The sequence below is a fragment of the Vigna umbellata genome, chromosome 2, assembly GCF_029865625.1.
Source record: "Vigna umbellata cultivar VRB3 chromosome 2, Vumbellata_1.0, whole genome shotgun sequence".
Lineage (NCBI taxonomy): Eukaryota > Viridiplantae > Streptophyta > Magnoliopsida > Fabales > Fabaceae > Vigna > Vigna umbellata.
The window spans coordinates 16,437,288-16,459,371 of NC_142166.1; the positions used below are offsets into that span (position 1 = coordinate 16,437,288).

The 22,084-nt window shown below is 32.9% G+C and overlaps 1 protein-coding gene and 1 pseudogene across 4 annotated transcripts; both read right to left on the reverse strand.

The window, feature by feature from the left end:
* Positions 1–461: 461 nt before the first annotated feature.
* LOC148203508 (uncharacterized) lies at positions 462–4,659 on the reverse strand (annotated as a pseudogene).
* Positions 4,660–14,437: 9,778 nt separating this feature from the next.
* Positions 14,438–18,479, reverse strand: LOC124846943 (squamosa promoter-binding-like protein 13A). 4 transcript variants are annotated; one of them, XM_088106288.1, is made up of 5 exons: positions 18,261–18,477; positions 18,070–18,132; positions 17,046–17,422; positions 16,097–16,230; positions 14,438–15,215 (listed from the first exon to the last, which is right to left on the reverse strand). In XM_088106288.1, exons 3-5 carry the CDS (start codon positions 17,396–17,398, stop codon positions 14,623–14,625), a joined length of 1,080 nt encoding a protein of 359 aa, XP_087962414.1. In that variant the 5' UTR covers positions 17,399–17,422; positions 18,070–18,132; positions 18,261–18,477; the 3' UTR covers positions 14,438–14,622. The 4 variants fall into 4 exon arrangements, with proteins under 4 accessions (XP_087962414.1, XP_047180271.2, XP_047180272.2 ...); XM_047324315.2 differs by having other exon boundaries at positions 17,046–18,132; positions 18,261–18,479; XM_047324316.2 differs by having other exon boundaries at positions 14,438–15,206; positions 17,046–18,132; positions 18,261–18,474.
* Positions 18,480–22,084: the final 3,605 nt, after the last annotated feature.

Consider the following 22,084-nt stretch of genomic DNA (forward strand, 5'->3'; position numbering starts at 1 on the left):
TGGACTTGTTAGTTTGCTTTCCCTTAATGCAATCCACACAAGTCTCAGAATCAGTAAAATCCAAAGTACTAAGTACTCCTTTATTTACTAATCGCTTAATTCTCTCGATGGAGATATGTCCCAATCTACGGTGGCATAAAACAGAAGAATCCTCATTCACAACACATCTTTTTAACCCAGCAGAAACATGCATAGATTTATAAGCAGCGTTGTTTTGCAATTTAATAAAGTAAAGACCGTCGCATAATTCCCCAAAGCCAATAACTTTGGATTTATTCAATAAAGTAAAACCAGAATCCATAAAATTAAAGGAAAAACCCAAAGGTGCAAGTTGTAAAATAAAAATCAAGTTCTTTCTAAAACTAGGTAAACATAAAACAAAACCACTACTTAAAACTAAATTGCACGTCCCAATGGCTTCTATATGTGAACTCATCTTGCTTCCTGAATAGATGCGTTGCTCACTTCCCATTGGTTTCCTTAGGTTTTCCATACCCTGCAAGGTATTAGAAACATGGATTGTAGAACGAGAATCAATCCACCATGTGTTATCATTAAAACTAGTCAAATTATATTCATAACAGACAAAAGCAAACAAATTACCTTTCTTTTCAAGCTAATCCTTAAACTTTTGACATTCCTTCTTCATGTGTCCCTTCTTTTTACAAAAGAAACATCTGGACTCCTTCTTAATAACTGGCTGAGCAGGAATCTTTCCCTTCTTATTAACTTGGTTCTTCTTATTCTTAAACGAAGTGGTCAAGTTCACCTTCTCCCCTTCTTCAATCAATAGCCTTTCTTCTTCTTGAACACACATGGTCAATAATTCATTAATAGACCACTTGTTCTTATGTGTGTTGTAAGAGATTTTAAAGGGCATAATGGTGAGACAAAGTGCACAAAATATAGTGCACTAGGAAAGAATCAGACACGGTAACTTCCAAAGCTTTTAATTGAGCCACAATGTCCCTTATGCGCATGATATGATCACGTACTCCCTTAATTCTAGTGAGCTTTAAGGATGAAAACTGCATTATAAGGGTGCTGGCAAGAGATTTATCAGATGTCGTAAATTGCTCATCAATAGCCCTCAGTAAATCCTTGACATTCTCATATTGATCAACCGAATCCCGGATTCCAGCGGAAATGTTGGTTTTTATGAACATTACGGAGAGACGATTTGACCTCTCCCATTTTTCATAAAGATCAATGGCATCTGAAGTGCTAGTCTCAGTAATACCCGGTGGTTCTGGTTTTCTAATAGCATAGTCAAATGTCCATCCAGCCTAAATGAAGAAGAACTCTCTCCTTCCAAATCTTATAATTATCTCTTTTCAACCTGGGAATACCACACTTGATATCAGAAATATTCACATATTGAGAAAATGCAAATTCAAAATCATGTTCATTATCATAATTTGAGACTAAAATAAATGTCATGTTTTACCAATGCAAACATGACTTTACCAATGAGTCTATTAACATAAAACTTGTCTGTGGGCTAAAGTCTTACTCAATTAGACTCAATTAGACTCATTTAACCTTATGATAAAACTATTAAATTATATCACATTCCTAATTCCTGTGGAAAAATTAAGAATTATAATAAATATTTTATCCTAATTAATCATACAAATGTAAGAAAAATCCTCTGGGTATATTTCCTCAGATTATATATAATTAATTACAATTAATGTTTCAATAAAGTTATCTTTGTAATATAATTTAATTAATTAAAGATGTTGTGGCTACTCTCTAACTATTAAAAATTATATTTATCACTAAACATTAAATTCTCTATAGGTCTTATATTTAATCTAAATAAAATATAAGAATCATATTATAAATATATAATATTCAAATTTATTATACTAACATTAAATATTAGTATAAATTACGCGCACTTTAATTTTAATTGCGTGTATAACCGTGCCTATCATAACACCATTGCGTGTGTATATATATATATATATATATATATATATATATATATATATATATATATATATTTTACACGCATATAACAGTATCAGGAAAAAACATCCAATATAAAATGCAAACAATAAACAACATATATTTATATATGTATGAAAAACAATTAATGTGCGTAGAATGAAAAGACAACTCTGGATTAAAACCAGAGCAGCGTACATTTCAATCTCCAGTGCGCGTATGTATTCAGCAGGTAAAGAAGAAAATAAAAAATTGAAATATATGTTTCTGGTAGATGCTCACAATGAAACGCAAAAACAAAAACGTTTCGATCATCTTCAACCTTTCACATGGTTCCAAACAAAACGTATACCAAACGTGAACCCAATAATATGTGAGGGTTTTAGCATCAAAATATTTCATCACAGAAAATTTCACAGAAAGCTTTCTTCTTTCTATCCAGTTTCAAAACAATTGATAAAACTAAAAACACAATACGCAGAGGAGTGAACCAGACAAGGCAGAGGATAAACATGCTCTGATACCAAATGAAACATATTTATACTAAAGATTCAATAAATCTAAATATGTTAAACAAGCACATACATTTAAGCATATTCAGATTATAAGAAAGAAAGCGGAAGCAGAAAGACCAATCTCCAGCCATTGTTGTATGCTTACTTAACTTCTAGTTTCTGAATCCTTGTTCTTAAAACACGATGGTGATGTATATGAAGTAAAGAGTAGGCTCAATGACCTGATTATAAAATTTCTATAGAATTTCAAAAACCATCACAAAGTATTTTAACGTTAGAAGAGTTTGTTGCGGGAATCACGACACATCCACGCACGTTTGAAAAAAACGGTTTTAAAATGGACCACTATCACGATATTAACTGAAAAGAAATAAAATAAATGGGAGAGGATATAATCTTAAAATGTAACCTATCTTCTGTATAAAGACTAACATACTTTAGTTTCCAATAAATCTTCAAGTGTTATTTGGTGTCCTAGCTATGACCAAAAACTTCTCTCCACTTGTTGCAACACCAAGGTCACTCCACACCTCTTGGCTCCTCTCCACCACTCTTGGCTCCTTATGTTTATTTGATATACTGCAAGAGGAGTACAATTTTAATTTGGCTACAACTCAATTAATTTTACAGTTTTACTAAATAATAATAAAAAAATTAATTACAACAACATTAACTACATTATCACACAATAACTTCAAATGGAAAAGTTCTCGTTAAAAAGATGACGCAAATTATAGTGCCTACAATCAGTACAAAGTTATAATCCATTCTCCCCCTCAGCATTCATTCCATGATTTAGTTAAGGATACAACATTGTTGAAGGTAAGAGAAATTGAGGATTTCTGTTGTCATGGTCCATGTTTGCACGGTATCATTGAATAGATTGGTTGATTAAAGAAAAATATTATCACAAAAACAAATGTTATTTTAACACATTTTGTTATTTTCGTCCTTAAGAATTTGCCCATGTGCATTTTCTATAAACTTTCCTTCTTTGTAACATAATCTATTTGAACAACTTAAAGAATAGAAGAAAAAAATCAAGCAATGAAAAGTGAGATAAATTCTAAGATAATATATTAATATGTTCAATAATCATACCGACTATATATGATGAAGCTGCAAATTCAAGTGCACAAGTATCATTACTATAGTGCATGTGCAAAATCTTAATTCCACTGGCCAATTCTTAAGCAATAAACTTTGCAAGAAAGGAGTTACAAGTTTTCAGAACAACAAAAAACATTAATTAGAAAATATAAGCTCAATCATTAAATAAAAAGATATCCTAGTACCATAAATGCAACCAAAAATGCACTGCAAGGTGGACTTGTTTGCTGCTACAATTGACCTGTAGAATATAGACATCAATTTTGCCTTTAAAGCATAACTCCCAGGACTAACTCTTGATTCTAAATCAGCATTTTCAACTCCAACAGTAACTACATTTAATATCAATATAAATATTGAAGAGCAAACAAAAAAAAAATATAATTAAAACTCAAATTTGGTTTTGGATAAAATAAGGCAGAAAAATGAATTCGCTTTCAAGATACAAGAGTTCTCTCTGAAAATTGAAAATGAAAGTAAAGCAAATAACAAACAATAAATGTCTAGTATTACCACCAAAATCATACAAACACCACAATAGGCTAAGACGTGGAAGAAGAAAACCACTAATATGATAAAAAAAATCAGAATACTTATATCATCTAAGTTTTCTATTTTTAGAGTAAATTAAAAAAAGGGTTAAATATGTTTTTAGTCCCTGAACTATCAGACGATTTTGTTTTTAGTCCCTACTCAAAACTTTGATGGTTTTTAGTCCTTATAGTTTTGAAACTCTGAGTATTAGTCCTTAAAAATTGACGGTGTTAAGTTTTTGTGGATGTGGCAAACGGCGATGTCACGTTATCACTAATCTCTGCCTTCACTCTCTGCCACGTTATCCCAAATCGTCATATTCACGTGGTGGGTCATCATAAACCAACTCATTCACGTCTTCTACAGGTTCACCAGTAGTGGAATCAATGTTGTTCAAATCTACAGTAACTGGGCCGAATACATCAGAGAAATCTAGCTCAATATGCTCCGTGTTCACAGTATCAGGCAGGTTTGCAGGAAAGAGTAAATTAGTCTGTGAGGGTTTGTAACCACCCTTCGTAAAACCCGAAAACTGAGAGGAAACCATTTCTCACCGCTCAGAAATCAGGGATCCAAATATGCTGCTGCTGATGACCAAACCAAAAATGACTATAGATTAACCACCCCGAAGTTTCCCAAAACCCCACCGCAGATGGACTCCTGTCAATGGCCTGAATCAAGAGAAAGTTGATGTAGGCAAATGGAGTTCCCAAAAACTTTGGCAGCAAGAAGAGCAAAACCCAGCAGAGGAGGTCGTTGTTCTTGTTTCCCGAAACACAGGAAACGAAGTATGCTCCAGTGGTTGCTGAACTCATGAAGATCCAATTGACAATCTGCGTTTCAATTCACCCAAAAACGGAACAAAAACGAGAAATCCCGAGTTAAAATCACAATTTATAACACCAATAGAAAAATTAACTCCAAAATATTCCACAAAATTTCGTTACCATAACCTAACCCAAATACATAATCACAACACACTCCACAAACAACACTGTCATAAATAACAAATCAAAATTCAACACGCCTAAAGAGGACGAAATCCAATTCCAAAACGTTGCAACATCAGAAACGGAAAATAAGAAGAAAAAAAAAGTGTATTTTGTCATCCAACAAACATACTTAGACTTGAATAACTGAAATCGACATAAGCAACAGTAGACAACGAGATCTAACCGAAAAACTCGAACCACTAAATCACGAACCCGTTACAGAGCGCGAAATTAGGTTAGGGTTATCGACAAACAAAACATACCACCGGAGAAGACAATTAACAAACGGAATTGAAATTGAAGGCAGAGATCCCACGTGGCAGAGAGTGAAGGCAGAGATCAGTGATAACGTGGCATCACCGTTTGCCACATCCACAAAAACTTAACACCGTCCATTTTTAAGGACTAATACTCAGAGTTTCAAAACTATAAGGACTAAAAACCATCAAAGTTCTGAGTAGGGACTAAAAACAAAATCGTCTGATAGTTCAGGGACTAAAAACATATTTAACCCTTAAAAAAAATAGGAACAAGAGTAGTAGAATAATAATGATTTAAAAAACTCACAACATGGAACAAAAGCAGTTTGTTGTTATTTTTTTCTCAACATTTTTAGATAGGCTTGTTAGTATATAAAATGTTTAATCATTTCAGAGGTCCCTATTTGTGCAGAATCGTCTCAAATAGGTTCTCGTATTATTTTTTATCCCAATTAGGTCTTTTTCTTTTGTAAAATTGAGTCAATTTTGACCTTGCAGTTAAATTCAGTGGACGACGTTAAATTTTGTGTCTTGGCTTGCTGATTGCGTAATTTTTAATGGCGTGGCACAATGTGATGGAATTTATTTTATTTTAAGTTTTAAATAAAATCCCTATTTCAAACAAATTATATTAAGTGTCTTGTTTGGATCCAGTTACCTCTCTCTCTGGTGCCATGAAATCCAGTAGCCCCCAAAGTTTTTCTCTCTTCCTCCTCCTTCGCTCTTCTGGTTGCCGAATAATTTCTCCATTGAACTCACAGTGGCTGGATAAAATAAAATAAAAAGAAAAAGAGAAAGACGAAGATAAGTAAGATTGTGGGTGTGTGTGAGTGTTGGAAGGGGATAAAGATGGGACGATCTGCTGGGCATGGCTAAACATTGGCTTAGTCCTCATCCACCCTTAACCTCACCTCCTTGTCCCTCTCTGGCATACTCTACGATGACCTCTCCCACCTCCATTTCCTCTCTTACCTCTCCCTCACCGGCAACCAGTTCTTTGGCCAATTCCCCGCCTCCTTCTTCGCACTCTACGCCCTCCGCCATCTCAACCTTTCCTACAATTATTCTCGCCTCTGCCAATCCAGACCACACAGCCTACAAAGGACTCCGCCGCCAATAACCGAAACCCCCCATGGCTGATCCACTGGCGCAACTATCAATAACCCTCACGGACCAAAACTATCATTTAGTTGGCTCAATTCCAGGCTCCATAGCTTTTATGCAAAGTTTAACATCTGTTGAGTTTTCCTACAACAATATCTCTGGTTTGGTTTTGGAACCGGGCAGTTCGGTTACTTTAACTATACCTCTTTCCTAGGGACCACTGAACTTTGTGCTCCTGATTTGGGTCCTTGTAAGGACGGGTTGCCAATGGCCCTCATCAACCTCATATTATCCAGCGACCGGAAGAGCGAAGGAGGAGGAAGAGAGAAACGACACACTTAATATAATTTGTTTGAAATAGGGATTTTATTTAAAACTTAAAATAAAATAAATTGCACCATATTGTTCCACGTCATTAAAAATTGCGTAGGCAATGAGCCAAAACACATAAATTTTAACGCCATCCACTGAATTTAACGGCAATGTCAAAATTGACTCAATTTTACAAAAAAAGGGACCTAACTGGGATGAAAAAATAACGAGGACCTATTTGAGATGATTCTGCATAAATAGGGACCTCTGATGGTACAATATTGTATGAAGACAAAACTCAATAAACAACTCCTTATCTTGAGGGTTTTTCACTTTTTTATACTTTTGATGAATCACTATTTTGTACTATTCACTTAGCGTTTTGCACTGAATTGTGTTAGTGAATTGTGTTTAATTCTCCATTATTGTCTCATTTTCACTATTTGGGCTTAATTTGACTAATAATTCTTATTTTAATTAATTTGAATTATTTGGGCCTAATTATTCTCATTATTAATTGCAGGACAATTTTGGAATTATGATTAGGACCCAAGAGGGCTGCCAACATCATTTAATTTCGTTTTGTAATTTTAATTATTTTAGTTTTGACCAGATTTGACTTTTGGGCCTATTTTTGGTCAATATTTTGTAGAAGCCCATTAGAAGGGCATAATCGTAATTTAGGGTCTATAAACCCCAAATCAGATTTTACTTTCTGCTCTCTCCTCATTTTTCGTTTTCTTTCATTTGGGGGTTTAGGTTCTTTCTTTCCCTTTCTTTGTGTAATGAATCGTTTACATTTTCAATTACAATTTCAATTTCGTTTCTTGCTTTCAATTTAATTTCCAGTTTCGTTTTAAGCTTTGCCAATTTAATTTACGTTTGGTGCAATGTTTTAATTTCATTTTAATGGAAGAATGGAACTATTTGGGTTGGTAATTGGGGATATTGCAGTGCTTGCTTGAGATTTTCGAATTGTAACTGATGGTGCTATTCTTGCCTTACATGATACCAATTCAGGTTTGGGCTTCCATTTAGGTATACACTTAGTTGCCTAATTGGTGTTTGATTTTCGCTTAGTTAATTGGACTGTGGGTGCACATTTGATTGAATTTGTGCAATGTGTTTGCTTAATTCACGTTTTTGAAGACCAAATTAACCTTCGCTTAATTGGTTAATTCGTGTTGGATTAAATGTGAGAATAGTGTTTTATTATTGTTAATCTATGATTGGAAGCATTGTAATCGATCTTGTTGCCAACCTACTTTAATTTGTGTTGAATTCGAGTTTTAATTTAGTGCATTTCCATTCACAAATCTGTCCATAAACACCGCCCCATCAAGTGTTCGATCTAATTCCTGAACCACATTTTGTTCTTGAGAGATGACCTAGGAGTCACTTACTAGCATATACTGCACTTAATTGCATATTAATTTGATTCAGGTACGTTCTCGATGAAATTTGGCGCTGTTGCCGTGGACCAATGATTCAATTTTAGGTCTGTGTGGTGTTTTGTGTTTTGTACAGGTGGCGCTGAGTGGCACTGGCTCTAGGGCACTGAGCGGCGCATGGCCAGTGCGTGAATAATGCCCAATTTTGTCTAACTAATTGGCATATTTGGTTTTGATAGCTAGGGGTCTTGTTTTTTTGTTGAATTTTGGTGTGGTCACTTCTTTTGGCTCATATTTGGATAGGAAAATTTGATAATCACTTGTGGTTGTCCCAAACAAGTTTTGTGAAAACACGTCGGCCCAAACTTTACGAGTATCATATGTGCTTTTTGGGTAGAAAAATGTGAGCTATCCATTGCTCCTCACTTGCACTAGGAGGTCAGCCCTCAAATTCCAAAAAAAGGTCGTTTATTATTTCTTTTTTATTTTTGAAGTTTTATGTTTACCGTTTTTCACACTTTCTTGTGTCGGTTAACATAGTTGCACTTTGAACTTCGAAGCGAACATTATGTCCATTATCTTCCGCATCGACGTTAAGTTTACATCACTTCCCTCGTACATAAGATGACAAATATTACTATAAATATAAATATTTATTCAAATATTGAACATCAATATCTTTACTAACTGACGTAACCTCACGTCGTTGCACAATGTCGACGTAAGGTACACGTCAGATCTCGATATAATCGACGTCAAATTGTCCTATTAACGTCACCTCGTGATATTCGACGTAAAAGTTACGTCTCCCGCTATGACGTCGGTCGTGAATTCGTCATTAAAAGCTAAAAATAACCGACGTAATACGCTGTTTTTTCACTAGTAATCATTATTCTTGGATTACAGATTGCAAAAGTTGGTGCCCATGACTCAAACTTTGAGTTTTCCATTTTCTGGGCATTGGTAAACATAATATGATGATAACAAATGCCTCTATTTTGAAATCAACAGAAACACAACAACTTGCTTACGGTTATATTGGCTAGTGAATCTAGTTCAGGTCTAAACTACCTTAGGAGAATTTAATGATCCATAAAGATCATTATAATGGTGATTGCTGACCATTTTACTTATATATTTACTTTTAGGTTTCCATAACTATAAGAATGAGTTCATATGAGGTTGTGCGTCTATACAACGGGAAGAGAATCATAGCATCCAAGGGAGATCAATAACCACATTTTTGTGTGTTGCAGTTGTTTCTATTTTGTGGTTATGGCACAACAAACAATTGGTGAAAACATAAATTATAAGTTATCATTGTACCATCAAAAGCATTTGATCAAACAATGAACCCAATGGAATAGTAATTCTCACGTACTACGTAAAAAATCAAAATAATATACAAAAATAGAAGACTTTACCCAGGTAATATACGCTGAGTTTGTCTTCTTCGTGTGGAGGAGAGAAGTTCAGATTTATGAAGCTCTCTTTGAAGAGGGTGAAATCATTGACGGTGGAAACCTAGTGCTTGACCGGACCCAAACACCCTAGAATAAAAAGGGCGTTCATTACCTGACTCTTCACAAATGCTTCCAACGAACTCACAATAACTTGATCTCTTCGATTGATCTCTCTTCTTTGTCTACCACAACGACAACAATGTTGGTGTTCTTGCATGGTGTCAATGCAATAATGGTGAACAAAATGATGAACTAAGAAAAGAGACGATGTAGGGAACACATGAATAGGAAAGAAATTAGGGATTGATAAGATACATAAAACACGTGAAAGGGGAATAGAATTAGGAATTAGGAATTAAAAGATTCTATTACAAGTGTGATGAGTGCATATTTATGCCCTAGTTCAGCCTTTAATATTGGATTCTTAATTGGTTTTTGTACTTTAATAAAATATTTTAATTATGATTTGTTATAATTTGGTATAATTAGCATGAGATACAAAAACATGTTAAAAATAGTTTATGAATTGCATAAATGTTTTTTTGGATGTTTTGACGTGTGTTAGTGCAACTGCAACTAAGTTGAAGTCATTGAGGTGTGGAAATAAATTGGTTAAAGTTTCATGACACCTTAAAGATAAATCCAAGAATAACAAATAATCAAGACCACAAGAAGTCAATCCAAGCATAACATGAAAAGGTGAAGAAATTTGGCATAACAAAAATTGGATCTTGCGATTTTCTCTATTTTTTCTACCAAAAGGGCTTTGATAATTGATAAATGTTTATGATTAAAGATAATTTGGGAAAAACATATGTTAAGATATTTTATTTGATATTGTTAAATAATTACCTTATTTAACTATATCAATAAATATTAAAAGATAATATTTGCCAAATCTTTTTTAGTCTAGCAAATATCTTCTCAAATATTTTTAGATCTCCACAACAATCAAATATATTTTGAAGATATTGGATTATTTAGAAGATATTTGAAGGAAATTAAATTATCATAAAGAAGATTACAACAACAGAAAAGCTTGAAACAAAGTCCAATCCAATTTTTATATAAAGAGACCTAGGGACACACTTTAAGGGAGGTGGGAACCCTTTGGGGGGTTCATATTTCGTCTACCCTCTCTTCTCTCATGTTCTTCACCCTCTCTTCTCTCATGTTCTCCACCCTCTCTTCTTATATTTTCATGTTATTTGAACATTCCATGGAGTGTTAAGCCTCTAGGTTGTTCTACTGTAATTTCTTAATTGGATTCGGAGGTTAGATGAATAAATTTGTTTGTTCTTTTGATTCTTGTTGTGATTTGTTTTTTCTATGTCTTTTGCATCTTAATCAAGTAAAAGTAATGATTTTTACATTATAGCAATTTAGCATTATGTCAAATCTACATAACATATCAATCATATGAGTCCAAGGGTTTTAATTTTAATTGAGAATCTATTGTAATTAAAGTTAGAAACTTTCATATGATTGAATGGTGTTTGCCAATAATTGAGAATGTACTTTGATTAATGGTAAAAACTTTAGCAAGAATTAATCAATAATGTACTTTGATTAATTAGTTTTTTACTTGATATAAGAGGTAAAAGAATATATATGATTAGGCATAGTAATATTTAATTGAGAATGTACTTTGGTTAAATTTACTATGATTAATCTGCAAAGTTCTTGCTCTTAATTGAGAATGTACTGTGGTTAAGGGTGAGAACGCCAACAAATTAATTGGGAATTACATTGATTAATTTGAAAATTTAAGATAATAATTAATTGAACAATAATATTTAGATAACCAATGATGAATCCTATTTTGAAAAGACAGTGAAATCAACTTATTTTCTTTATCATTGTTTTTATCTTTTTAAATCTTTTTATAATTTTCTTTCTATCTTTTGCTATTTTTTAGTGTAATCTTTTATTTTCTTTTAATTGCTTTTATTATTTTATTTGACTAACCCCTTTTGTATAGTTTTTATAAGAACTAATTTGTTAGAAATCAATTCCGTGTTCGTTGGGAGATGACTGAGGATTGAATTTACCCTTTCTATTTTGTTGGCTACTATCTTATCAATATTGAAGTTGTTATAGTTTAGTAGTATTAATTTGATCGCGTCAACGACAACGTTATCACACACCATACAATTTAGCACCAAAACAACAATCATGTTCAACGTACCAAATTCAACAAACAATATCCAACTCATGCACACTAAAATATCTAACTTCTCTTACCTTACATATGACAAAAAACTCAAGGGGTCCTAAGATAACTCCACTCATAATAGACTCTATTTACTACTACGAATAATAGAAACATGATCAAGATAGACCGTTAAGAACCACTGATCAGTAAAGAGTCTTATAGAAGACTTAAACCTCACATGCAAACTATGATCGCTCACATGCATAGAAAAGCTTGCAAACCGAATAAAAGAGTTGAAACTAACTTAATCTCTTGTAGAAACTGATCGGCTAGAGGCGAGTAGAGTCGAACACCTCGCCTCAAGGATTAATAAAGCATTCTCTAACATATGAACATGGAATCAGAATTCTTAGAAAGTGAATAGAGAGATTTAGAGAAAGGAAACTTAGAGAGATGATGTGACTTCAGATAATGAAACTCGTTTATAAAATTTTTATTTATACTTTAAATTTTTAAATATTAAAATAATTTAATCTCATTATTTAAAACAAGTTACAACGTATCGGACACTATTTTCAAGACTCATAATTTTTAGATTAAAATAATTATTTTATCAATTCTATTTTTTAAATAATTGTTTCTTTAAATTTAACTATTTTTTTAAACTTAATATTTTTTTTATCATAAAACTACCTTCAAAATAAACAAAAAATATATCAATATTATATTTATAATAATAATAATAATAAATTTATTACTTTTATTATCATATAAAAGAATGTGCACACGTGTTTCAATAGTAATTTCTGACTGTATACTAGTAAAACATATTTCACTCGTCATAGTATTGATGCTTTTAATTATAAAAAATATAAAGTTCAGTGAATAAATTGGAACGAGCTGTATACTGTTTTCCATATTTAAATTAATTTAGCTGATTCTCATTGATAAGTTTAAAAAGTTGATTGATCTTAAAATATTTTAGTTGGACAAACTTAGAGTTCAATAATGAAAATAGGTTATGTAACTATAATGTAAAAATATTTTCACTACGATTTAATGTTACTACGTATAATAAATTTATTTAATTTATATAATTACTTAAAAATCATATTAATAATTATTTATCATTAATCAATAGCGTATATCACTTTCTTCTATCAAATATGCTTTTTGTTTATGATTTTTGATAATAATAAAATTGAAATTCATGTAGAATTCATAATTTAGCGACTTTTTAAAACCTACCTAATTTATTGGTATTCAATTAAAAGTAATTTTTGTATCATTTATTTCAATTTTAAGGTTTAATAGTTTTTTGGTCTTATGTAACCCTTATATTTTTCAAAAGTAAAAATAAAAATAAAAACTAAATGTGATCACTTTCGTTAGCCACGTTTTCATTTTTGTTTTTAGGATTGAATAATTTATTAAATACATTGAATCTTTTTAAAAATATAAAATTTACATTGAATAAAAAACTAAATGGAGAAAAAATATTGACCCATTGATAAAAGAATAGAACTAAAAATTACTGTTAAACCTAAATTTCAAATGAAAATAAAAATACATTAAACAATACCTCATGCAATTCATTGTTTGTCTTTCTTTAAGGTGTACCAAAGAAGAATAAATCCTCAATCAAGTAGATGATGAATTGAATGAGAATGAAATTCGAATTTAAAATTTAAGACTCAAAACCTGAATCCTAGGTAGTTGGACTTCATTAGAAATCGAATGTCCACTGGAGTTGGTTTAGATATCCTTAAATTTAACTATTAAAATCAACAAATTCTTAATTTATAAATTGGGATAGTAATTGCAAATTTAGATTCTTTTGATTTTTGGTATTATATTTTTGTTGTACTTTGAAAATAAATTGATGTACCTTAATTCTAATATTTTAAAATATATTAAATATAAAAACATTCCAAACATATATGTTATGTGAATTTATGAGTAAATACTTTGATAATTACTTGCAAATTTACATAAAGTCCACGTATACAAGTGAATATTTAGAAAAACATTACTTTATTTTAATTACCAAGAAAATAAAACATAAGATTTGTAAAGATTAGTTTATTTAAAACGTAAGTCTCATAACATAAATTTAAATAAGTAAAAAAAACAAATTATATCAAGTAAAGTAAAATTAAAAGATTTTGAATTGGCATTGCTCTTCGACGACGTCCCGACTTCCTTTAATTTTGTAAAGTATAAAAGGAAAAGCAAATTCACTGAAAACATTTTACGAATATAAATTTCTAATTAAAAAATAATTTAATTACCTTTATATAAAGACAACTAGGTAATTTTATAAGTAAGAAGATGCAATTTGTTTTATCATTCCTAACTCTAATATTTTAGAATAAAAAAAATGGAACTAAAAACTAATCAACGATTCACGTATTCTAGATAAAAATAAATTAGCGAGAAAGAAAAACCCAATAAAGATAAGAAAAGTATTAATCTTAGAAAATAAATATTTTTTGAGATGATATGAAAGAATCACCAAAAATAAAAGTTTAATTAAGATTTATCATATATATATTTAAATATGTTGGAAAACGAAAGTACATGTGACATTATTCCGTTTAAAGGTATACATGTAAATTTTGGTTATACAGTTAAGTTAGTGTAGCGAATGGCATGTAAAATTGTTTAGTTTTTGTTTCCGTGAAGATACAGATAAAAATAGCAGGATTGTTCATAAGCAGTGGCTTGGTTTAAGGAATGATGAGGAATGATTGGCTTAGGATGAAAATCAGAATTCATAATAGGAATGAAAGACAAAGTGTGATTATGAATGATTGGCTTACGATGAAAAGCTCTATTCCCATTGAAAGGGAAACAGTTGAGGGGCTTCATTGCAGTGGGATCCATCAGAACCCAAGCTATACATGGAGGAACAGTGGTCACTGCCATTGGGAACCAAAACTCGCTCCACAGACTCTAAGTTGGTGTTATCCTGCAGACTCAGGCCTAAGGGCTGCATCAGGGACATCGACGGTGCCTGCACCATTTGATTCAAACCATTCCCAGGTGTGTGCGTCTGTGATGATGACAGAAGAGAGAGAGCACAAGGAGTGTCATGCACCGAATTTGTTGTCGTTAAGCTTTCACAGAACATTTTGCTTCTCGCTCCACAACTTTCTGATAAAGGGCTGCTCCTGAGAAGCGTGTGGCACACAGAAGGAGACGGAAAGGGAAGGCTTTGGTTGCTATGGTTACCGTGTAGGAATGCCACTTGCTTCCCTTCTTTGTGAGAAGATCCTAGAAAAAGCTCTTGATGGTGGTGCTGGTTGTGCAACCTCGCATCTGCAGAGGAAGTCACAAGCCCTCCACTCCAAGGGGTGCTCATCATGGCAGTGGAAGGATACACGTGTGGATTTGAGAATGGTAGCAACTGAGTACCTGAAAAATCTTGAATTTCACAACTCTTATACTTTATCTCAACAAAGTAAGTACTATGTCAACAAAAATGTAGATGCTCGATCATAATATATTATTATATTTCTTCGTTAACCACATTTATCAGTAATCTAAAGTTTGGTATGATGTACATGAGTAAGAATTTGTATGGTATTCGAAATTAGGAAGAAGGTAAACAAAAGGTTTTTCAACTGTAGTTTTATCCAGGACAAATTATTTTCTTGTATAATCCTGTACCTACCACAAATTTTGCAAAGCAAGACACAAGATAAGCATCAGAGATATGGTCTTATGGTTTCAGCGATAATTTCTTGTGGATGACAGTTTAGATCAATCTCTCGAAAGAAGCAACTTCCAAACAAAGTCCAATACAGGCTCTTAAAATGGTAAGCATAAAGTATTATTGTATAAAGTTTTGACTTGCAAAACGTCATTTCAGTCCCCTATGAAGTAAAATGATAGAGAAACGAATAAAAATGGGTAATTTTTCATAAAACCAAGAAGAAAAATAAGAGTTATATGGAGTCAAAGATCAGAATGATTGATGCATAGACTCTGAAGCACATGGGAGTTTACTGAAAATGTTTTTCCTTTTTTATGGTGTGTATGTAGTGACATATTTAACTAGTGGCCACTAGATTGTCATGAGCGTGGACATAAATGGACCAAATCAGCCATATCAGGTATGTGGGCAGCGCACTCATTTAGCTAAGTGCATTGTTTCCACATGAAACTTCTTACTCTTTTGAGACTCGTGTACCTATGTGGATGTGTATCTCTAGCTAATACCTGCATGAAATCCACGCATATATGCACATGGGTCCATTCAGATAATGTGGTATTAGAACAACAACTACAACCACAAAGCTTACCTTGGTAATTCGATAAAAAACTACCAGGTCGGGTGTGAGGTTCTGGCTGAGGCTTTCTTCTCCGTCTGTTGTGTCCATCTAAACGCTTTCTGCAGCTTCTTTTTCTCTCATCAAATTGCTCCAGCGAATGGAACCTTCCAAAAAAAGACAAGTTTCAGAATTTCAGCAAACTGAGACACGCCCATATGACATGGAAATGGAATCAAGAACATAAAATCAAATGGACAACAAACTAAGCGGTGAAAAATATTTACCACGGATTTACCACAACTACTACAAGCAACATACCCATACACAGGGTATATTAACAGAACAAATCAGGCAAGTCATTCTCTCATATTATGTGTAAACTTGTGTGATTAATTGTGTTCCGTGCACCGGTATATTTTCAGCTTAATTCTCCATGTATATAGCAGAGGTATTTGGTTTTTGAAAAGTGCCACACAAAAAGAGTATAAACATATAACGACAAACACCAGGGTTAAGAACTAGTATTTGGTTTAAGAAATCAGTATGGAGCGAATCTTTTTCTAATACTCTCGCAGTACATTCTCTTTCCTAGATTTAATATGGTTTTAAATTATTTTAAAAGTAAAAAGAAAGAAAATTTTCTATCTTTAGAAAATGAATGGTGAGGAAGTAAATACTAAGAGTATAAAAACCTGCTTCTTCTAAAGAACGCTAAGTGAAGATGCTAATGGTAGGGGAAAGCAAAATAAAGTAATTTGGTGGCGTATGAGTACTTGTGAAGCTAACATGAATAATGGATACGGATGCAATGCAAACGACACAAATTAAATGTGGATGAGGTACAATGAAAAGAAAAGGGGGGCAAAAACACAAAAAAGCAATAATTAAGAGGACAAACCACAGCTTACAAGCAATCTAGAACTCAATTGCAAGCAAAAGAACAAAAGCTTAAGTATATATGGTATGATATGATACAAACCTGCTACATTGTTGGCAGAACCTTTGCTTGAGGCCACCGATTGTGACCTCTGGGGACTTGGAATGGAGCTCACACACCTTGTGTCGCCTATGATAATCTCTACAATTGCTAAGATCAGAATTGCACCCGTCCACAAGGCATGACACAGTCAGGGTTGTGCTGTTAATGGCTCTAGCTCTCTTAGAAGACCCTGAAGGTGAGGAAGCCACTTTGGAGACTCCAGCACCAGCAGCAACATCTCTGAACTTGGATAATGCTGATTCAGTGCCAGAATTCCCCACATGACCAAGCTTCAAGTCCACAGAAAACTCCCCCTCCATTCTATAAACTCCAAATCTGTTATGCTCCTCCATTGAGTCTATGTTGGGTATGGAAGCCTTATCCACATCCACCAAATCCCAAGAAGGTGCTTTCAAATTCCAGTCCATAACAAAATAATAGAGAAAAATAAAACTCTAACCCCCCTCCCTCCCCACCCTTGTACTTCTCCAAAGTCCCCCTTTGTATGGTTACCTTGTATATGTGCTATGTACCATAGGTTCAGAATTGCATGAGGAGCAACAGAAAATTATGCAGTGAGAAAGGCATGAGGTTGTATTGCATAAATAGTGAGACAGTAAGGAGAGGCAAACTTAAATTAAGAAGCCAAGTGAAAAGGGCATGGGTAAAAGTCCAATTGAAGAAGAATGGAAAGTGATAGATGATGATGATAGAGGGGGAGGAGGAAATCAAGAAAAACTAGACAGACACAAACAGGCAATTATAAGACAAACACATTGGACAAGTTTTTGTCCGTACTAGGAAGAAAGAAGGGGTTAAATTTTAAGAAGAATTAAATAAGTAAATAAAGACATGACCGCCTAGAGTTAATGAAGTAGTAGGAAGAGTTCCAAGGAAAATGGAAGCATAAACTGAGAAGGTTACCAAAGAAGGCACAGTGAAGCAACTAGAAAGATAAAAGTAGAAAGGAAATAAATATAAATAATAAATAAACAGTGATTGAAAGAAGGAAGGGAGAGAGTACTTGCAGTTGCAGACAAGAGCAGCAATAGGATGCTGAGTTCTTCCTTCACCGACCAGTGGTTGCCTGACATGGATTCCATGAGTAGCCAATGGAGTGAGTGAATAAAAAAAAAAGGTTATTTTGATTATCTTATGGATGAAAGAGGGAGAGGTTTTTGTGAGTTAGGTGAGAGGGAATCCCAAAAACCATACCTGTTAGAGAGTTAAAGGATGTGAAGTCATGGATTTGTGCACACAGTGGAGTGGATAATGTATTGAAAGTTGATACTGAAGAAGGAGGAGAGAGAGAGGCAAAAAGGTCTGGATGATATGCTCCGTCTTAGAAGTTGAACCAAATATTTTAATATTTATTTTTTCCAAATATAGGGGCTTCCTCAGCTCCTCCAGTGAGTGTAGTAGGTTGAGAGAGAAAGAAAGGAAGATGGATAATAAGGACAGCCTGTTGGTTGCTTTCAACTTTTATGAGTCAGGAAAAAGAAGTACAAAGAATGGATGCTCAAGACAAGGCATGTGGCATTATGTTTCACATTTCATGGCATGTCTTTCCCCCGCCTCTCTTTCCTCTCTTCTAAGCTAATAATAATATCTCAACATCATTAATTACCTTAATCCTTCATTATTCACTTCAAATCTCTTCTTTCTCTAATACCTCAAAAGGGAACTGATTAACTATATTATTTGTGATGATGAAGCTAATCAATCTAATTGAAAAGTGAAGTAAAATTTGAAAGGTTGTGAATGGTGGTAAAAGTGGTGGAGTGGAGTTTGTTGGGAGAAGGGTAATGATGAGTGGTGTGGTGGGTCCATGTAGTAGACGTCCACTTTTAATTTTGAGGGCTCCAGGTTTTGATAGTTTGCTGATTTAGGCCACAACAAGCATGCCACCCTATCAAACCTTCATATGCCATAACCCCTCCAGCATGTGATCATTTTTACCCTTTCTGCCATCTTCATGTCAATTCTGCTGTGGGGACTGTAGCATTTATTACCATCCTCACACCATCCATCTTTCCAGATACACTACATTCACATCCTTATTTTTCAGTCAAACTTTTCATTTTACACAACTCCCATTTTTCTCTACACATATCCTTCCAACCAAATCTTTATTTTGTTCTTTAATAACCTTCTCGTCACGTTACATCACTGCTCTCAGATTGCGTTTCTGCATCCATCACATATCTCTCTGTGCTGTGTTTCCTGCACTTAATTATTTATATCGTTCTGCTCAAAAGTAATCGTTTATTATCATTCAAACGTTTCTTTTTCCTTCTTAAATCTTTAAACCATTCACATCATTTCAACAAGTGTGTAAGATGTCGCTTTCTGGCGACAATTAAGATTGCAATTGAAATTAACAAAACAAGTGTAGATGGAAATAATGGAATATGACTAATCGTTGAATATTTCGAACACGAAGGTCCTCCTGTAGGAATGCATTCATCATTACAAATTAACGAGACGAGACGCATTGACTTTAACTTTTAAGGCTAACTCAGCGGAAGGGCTTTTCTTCTACTTCAACATTGGTTGAATGTTTACTCTGTGTATATTATAGATACATAAAGTTGTCTTTATATACATGGCAAATGTTTATAAATATGCAGTAGGTTTAGGTTTGTCTCGAAATGTTCTATTAAAAGGTTGAATAATACTTATATATATATATATATATATATATATATATATATATATATATATATATATATATATATATATATATATATATATATATATATATATATATATGAAAGGTTTATTTAATGTGATTTTAAATTTTTTTATCTTTAATTTAGTCTTCATTTTATTTCTGAGTTAATGTTTTTTTATCTTATCACATGTAAATGATTTTAGTCTATTTTTTTTAACCTTTTACTCTCTCCGTTTCCATTTACCACATTTGTTTTCATTATCTCCATAAAGAGACATAGAGGTCTGGTGAATAAAAAAAAAGTAAAAAGTTGAAGCAACCTATAATTACTGACTTTTTGACACTTTCAAAATGGTGTCAACAACAATTTAGAAAAGAAATACATTAATTTCTTTTAAAATTGAAATTTCACATCGAATAATTCTCAAATATTAAGACAAAAAAAATGTATTAAACTTAATTTTAATAGTTAAGGCTTTTTAATTTTTTTAAATGATCTGAAAATAGTATTAAGTTGAAAGTTAGTCATGACTATCCACCTATGAGTATGATGTCAGGATTGATATATTATATTTATATTAATTTTTTTAAAATACTCGTGTAAGTCTAATTATTGAGCAATTCATAATTGATAAATATTTTGTTTTTATGATAATAGTGATTATGGATAGAAATTTTTTAATTATGGTAAAATTAATTCTGTAACCAGACAAATTATTGAAAAATTGATTAAATTTTGTGAAGACCTAGAAAATGGTATTTTAGAAGTGGTAGTGAGTTAAAAATAATGAGACTCTATTATTTTAATATTAAAAGATTTTAATATAATAAAATGTATTATTATAAATGAGTTTCATTATTTTAAAACGTACCATCTCTTTAGAAATCACTTTTCCAGAGTTCTCTACCTTTTCTCTAAGTGTTATTGATCATAAGTTATCTGTTTGATGATCAGGAGATGTCTTTCTGATCATGGCGTCAATGTTTACAAATTTAGCCGATCAATTTCAAGAATAGAGCAAGTAAGTTTCGAATAATTTTTCTTATTTTGTTCCCAAATCTGTTTTAGAATAATCTAGTACTGTTGCGTGTGTAATCATGCTTCTTCTAGTCATTATTGGTTCACCTAGGGTTCTAAGGACTCTGTCCATTTCCAATTTGGTGTCTCGTAGGTTCGTCTAGAGATTCCTTGCGTTTCAAGTAATCGACGAAACATTTCTTTGAGTTGGACAGTTTATTGCAAGGTAAGGGAAGCTAATTTGTTTTTTTTATATGTAATAGAAGGTTTGAAATATGCTATTGATGAGTTATAGGGTTATATGATAGTATAAATGTTCTAAATTGAGTAAATATTGATTAGTGTGCGTTATGATGAATGGTTAAAATTTTTGAATGTATGAATTGTTGTGTGATTTATTGTATGATGAAATGAATATGTTGTTGATGCAACAAATATATGAATAATGATGGTTGTGAAAATATGAGATTGAAGTACTAATTTGGTCTTAAAGTGATGAGTGTTGGTATGTCGATTCTTGAAATAATGAGTAGAATGTGGAAATTATAGTTTGGTAAGTGTTATGGGTTAATTGTGATTATTTAATATACTTAGATGAGGAAACTTATGATGTTTAGTTGAGAGGAAGAATTTGAGTGTAATTACTATTTGTTTGGAGTGAAATTAAGGGGTTTTGATAGCTGAGTTTGTGAGTAAAGAGTGGGTTGAGTAAAACAGAAGTTTTGCGATTATGTTAGAGTCATTTAGGACTTGTGAGGGTGTTTTTTCTTGGTTTTAGTCTAAATAAGGGGGCTTTGGGTAGTGAATTTCTAAGGGAACGGGTCTGGGTTGAATTGGAGAGTTTAAGGCCTGTTGTTGAGTTATTTAAGACTTGTTCATACCTTTAGTTTGTAGAGTTTTGGGTTAGAAAGTGTAGATTTGTTTTGGGTACTTTTGGAGTTGTCATATGGGTTTAATGCACCTAGTTTGCATCCAATGATCAAAGAGGAACCTTGTTTTAGTTATGAACATGTTTTCATATCAATTCTGGTGTGTAAGAAACCCTTTTGATCATTAGAACAAGTCTTAAGTGCATCAAAGTCCTTGAAAACAATGTGCTGTCAACTTATATGGCATTGAGGGACAATTTTTAACGTTGCACGCCACCATTCTAGGGGCACCAGCACTAAGCACCAGCTTTCTGGCGCTGAGCGCCACCATTCCAGTGGCTCTAGTGCTGAGCGGTAGATTCTCGGCACTGGGCGCTATCGCAACAGTATTGGTTTCTTTTTCAGGTTTTGAAAATACCAAATTTGAGGTTTTGGGTATTAGTTTTGGACATTCTTTAGTTCGTTTTGGGGGTTTTAG

Excerpts from the sequence above, each read along its gene's own strand:
- LOC124846943 (XM_047324315.2), bottom strand. The coding sequence starts at position 17,473 with ATGGACTGGAATTTGAAAGCACCTTCTTGGGATTTGGTGGATGTGGAT. Across the intron at positions 16,231-17,045 it reads TTCTGCCAACAATGTAGCAG|GTTCCATTCGCTGGAGCAAT; the intron begins GTTTGTATCATA and ends TTTTTTTGGAAG. Across the intron at positions 15,216-16,096 it reads TTTTTTATCGAATTACCAAG|ATTTTTCAGGTACTCAGTTG; the intron begins GTAAGCTTTGTG and ends GTGAAATTCAAG.